Genomic DNA, 3,744 nt, shown 5'->3' with positions numbered 1-3,744 from the left:
AATGTGTGTTCTCTGCATAATTATATCGTGCTTTAAAGCCTTCTCTGCTATGTAATACCCTGAATTAAGTTAAGTGATCACTAAGGGACAGAGAATGCCAAAAAGGAGGCATTATCATGGGAGCAACTACAGAAGTATGTGTGCGTGCATGTGTGTGCGTGCGTGTGTGTGTGTGTGTGTGTGTGTGTGTGTGTGTGTGTGTGTGGTGTTTGTAGGTATATGGTACACATACCTGAGTTGATATGTGTGCATGCACTGTATATTCATGAATGCTAACTCTGAAAGTCTTCAGGGTAAAAAAACACAAACTGCAGTAAACAAAATGAAACATTTTGAGACCAGAAGTGGCTGTATTGTGCATAGTTCTCTCACGTTGTCCAGCCTTTTTCAGCACTTCACAAAGGAGTAACACATTTGGGAAATGTATCATAAAGTCCCAAGCAATTCTGATAATTCTTGAGCCAAAAGTTATTTTTGTTTCACATAAAATAACAGAGCTACAGTAGTTATAAGTCCTTCCACAGCATGCATTTAAAAGGTAATTTTTTAAAGGTATAATGAAGAAGAAAAACCTGGCAAATTTAGAACTGAATCTATATTAAAAAGTCTCTGAATGCAGATCTAAAAGAAATCAGAAACCAGTGATGAGGAACCACACTGTCACCACATTCATCTTACTGGGACTGACAGATGACCAGCAACTGCAGGTGCTTATCTTTATCATTCTCTTCTTCACCTACTCACTGAGCATAGCCGGAAATCTGGCCATCATCTCCCTCATCTTAGTGGACCCTCACCTTAAAACAGCCATGTACTATTTCCTTAAGCACTTTGCTTTCTTAGAGATCTCGTTCACATCTGCAAGCATCCCCAGATACCTGTATAACATAGCAACAAGTGACAAGATGATTACCTATAATGCCTGTGTCGCCCAAGTCTTTTTTACTGACCTCTTTGGTGTAACTGAGTTTTTCCTTTTAGCCGCCATGTCCTACGACCGCTATGTGGCCATCTGCAGGCCACTGCACTATTTGACTATCATGAGTGCCGCAGTCTGCAGAAGACTTGTGCTCTGTTGTTGGGTAGCTGGGTTATTTATTTTAATCCCCCCACTTAGCCTCGGCCTAAACTTGGAGTTCTGTGATTCCAACGTCATTGATCACTTTATCTGCGATGCTTCTCCTCTCCTTAGAATCTCTTGTTCAGACACGTGGCTCATGGAGCAGACAGTTCTCATCTGTGCTGTACTGACGCTCATTATTACACTGCTGTGTGTCCTTCTCTCCTATGTTAACATCATCAAGACAGTTCTTAGATTTCCTTCTGCCCAACAAAAGAAGAAAGCCTTCTCTACCTGTTCTTCCCACATGATTGTGGTTTGCATCTCCTATGGCAGCTGCATCTTCATCTACATCAAGCCTTCTGCAAAGGAGGAGGTGGCCATTAACAAGGGTGTGACGGTTCTCACTACTTCTATTGCCCCTGTGCTAAACCCTTTCATCTACACACTTAGGAATAAGCAAGTCAAGCAAGCCTTCTGGGACTCAATCAAAAGAGTTACAGCATTTTCCAAGAAATAAGATGGTGAACTCCAATAAACATAGACAGGAAGCTTCCTAAACTTCTGGGTCAGGGTGACTTTTCCTGAATACTCTCTCTCACTGTGGTCAACTCACATTTCTGCTCCCACAAATCTCATTTAGGATCACATCCTTCCATGTGTGCTAAAAGCTTTCAGAAATTATAACTCCTGTGTCACTTGAAAATTAAGAATATCAAAAAATGATGAAGTAAAATAAAACACAGAAAGGATGGCCAAGTAGGTCATCAATGGGAAGAGAGGCCCTTGGTCCTGTGAAGGTTCTATGCCCCAGTGTAGGGGAATGCCAGGGCCAGGAAGCAGGAGAGGGTGGGGTGGTGAGCAGGGGGAGGAGGAAAGAACAGGGGTTTGTTTTTGTTTTTGTTTCTGTTTTATTTTATTTTTTGGAGGGAAAACTGGGAAAGGAGATATTATATGACATGTAAATAAAGAAAACATCTAATAAAAAAGGGAAAAAACTTCTAATTATAAGAGGAATAAATTCTGGAAACCTAATGTACAGCACTGTGGATGTAGTTAATATCATGTCGTCTATTTCACCTCAGCTAAGAGGTAAATCTAAAGTGCGATTGCTAGATTAACAATTAGGTTTATAACATGAGGGGGAATCTAAAGTACGATTGCTACATTAACAATTAGGTTTATAACATGAGGGTAAATCTAAAGTACGATTGCTACATTAACAATTAGGTTTATAACATGAGGGTTGGTAACTTTGATTATGATAATCATTTTTCAACTTTAGGAGTAAGTGAAGAAAAAGAACAAGACAAAACAAGAAAAAAAAAGAAAAACAAGAAAAAGAAAAAGACAAGTAAGATGCTCAGGAAATTAAGAACATCTGTATGATGAGACCCTTTCTCAAAACAAATTCTCATCATCATAATAAATTTAAACATATCATATTTTATACTTGGAATATACACAAATTCTGTGAGGTTTACTTCAAGGAAGTTGAATAATAAACATATTTAAATAAATAAATAAATAAATAAATAAATCAGAGAAGTGATTGCCAGGAGATGTCTACACCTTCAGCAAAAATAGTAGTCACCATTGTTCCTTCTAATCCAAAACTTTCAATTGATTTATTCACTAGTTCATTTAATGGATATTAGTGTGTATTCTCCTTCAGGTAGAAACTATGTAAGTCCTAAAATCAGAAGAGGACACAAACAAAAAAAAAATTATACCCCCTCCCCACTGTGTACTTTCAGAGATACAAAGAAGAAATATGAAAAGCCAGTGAGTGGATAATCAAAATGTTTCACATGCATAGTAGGGAATACTTTTGACCATAAAATAGGATGAAATTCTATCATTTTTAATACAGGAAGGATAGAAACAATTGTACTAAAATAAGTTAGGTACAGAGAGGCAAGTATGTGGATTATAGAAAGGCTGATCTCAGAGAAGTTGAGAACAGATTGGTGTTATCAGAAGCTAGGAGGGTAATGAGGAAGAGAAAGCTGAGGAAAGTTTAATTAAATCACAGGTAGGTAGAAGTCAGAAGTTCCAGTGGGATATTGCAAATATGGTGACTATATAAATAACTATAGCATACTATATAATTCAGAAAGCTTGAAAATTAATTTTGAATGTTTTTATCATACAGAAATTATAAATTTTTGAAGAAACAAAATTTCTATTCTGATTTGGCTATTACACAGTATTTTCTTGTATCAAGACACCATGTCATACTTCATGAATATGCACACCTTTATGTTTTAATGCATGATTAAATAACTAATATATAATAAAAATAACTTTAAAAATAAAAAGGTTTACACTGAAATAGATGTTTGCCATGAAAGAAAACAATAAACCTTTTAATATCATAAAAACATCAAAAATAATTAATTCATGCCCTTTAAAAATGTATTAATTTTTCATGTAATATGTTTTTTGTTGGTTTACTCATTGTTTTCAATAAATTTCTACCCCAGTTTCCCCTCCCTTGACTCCTCTCAATCCTCCACACTTCTCTCACCTAGACCTTGCCGGGGATATAACGGGGGGTTGACTGAGATATCTGTTATACCGTGGATCACAACCAAAGTTGATCTGTTGATCTGGATCATGGGGTGAGTGTACCCTTCCCTCCTTAATACTCCATGTTAGTTCATCCCTCCTGAAGTTGCTCC

The 3,744-nt window shown here is 36.8% G+C and overlaps 1 protein-coding gene across 1 annotated transcript; it reads left to right on the top strand.

Annotated features, from left to right (window-relative positions):
• The first annotated feature begins 619 nt into the window (after nt 1-619).
• On the top strand, nt 620-1,625 carry LOC116076011 (olfactory receptor 6C2-like). Its single transcript, XM_031349557.1, has one exon. The coding sequence runs from the start codon at nt 645-647 to the stop codon at nt 1,578-1,580; it is 936 nt and encodes a 311-aa protein (XP_031205417.1). The 5' UTR covers nt 620-644; the 3' UTR covers nt 1,581-1,625.
• Nucleotides 1,626-3,744: the final 2,119 nt, after the last annotated feature.

Source organism: Mastomys coucha, unplaced genomic scaffold (assembly GCF_008632895.1).
Source record: "Mastomys coucha isolate ucsf_1 unplaced genomic scaffold, UCSF_Mcou_1 pScaffold4, whole genome shotgun sequence".
In the NCBI taxonomy this organism is placed as follows: Eukaryota; Metazoa; Chordata; class Mammalia; order Rodentia; family Muridae; genus Mastomys; species Mastomys coucha.
This window is presented reverse-complemented; position numbering and strand designations above follow the sequence as displayed.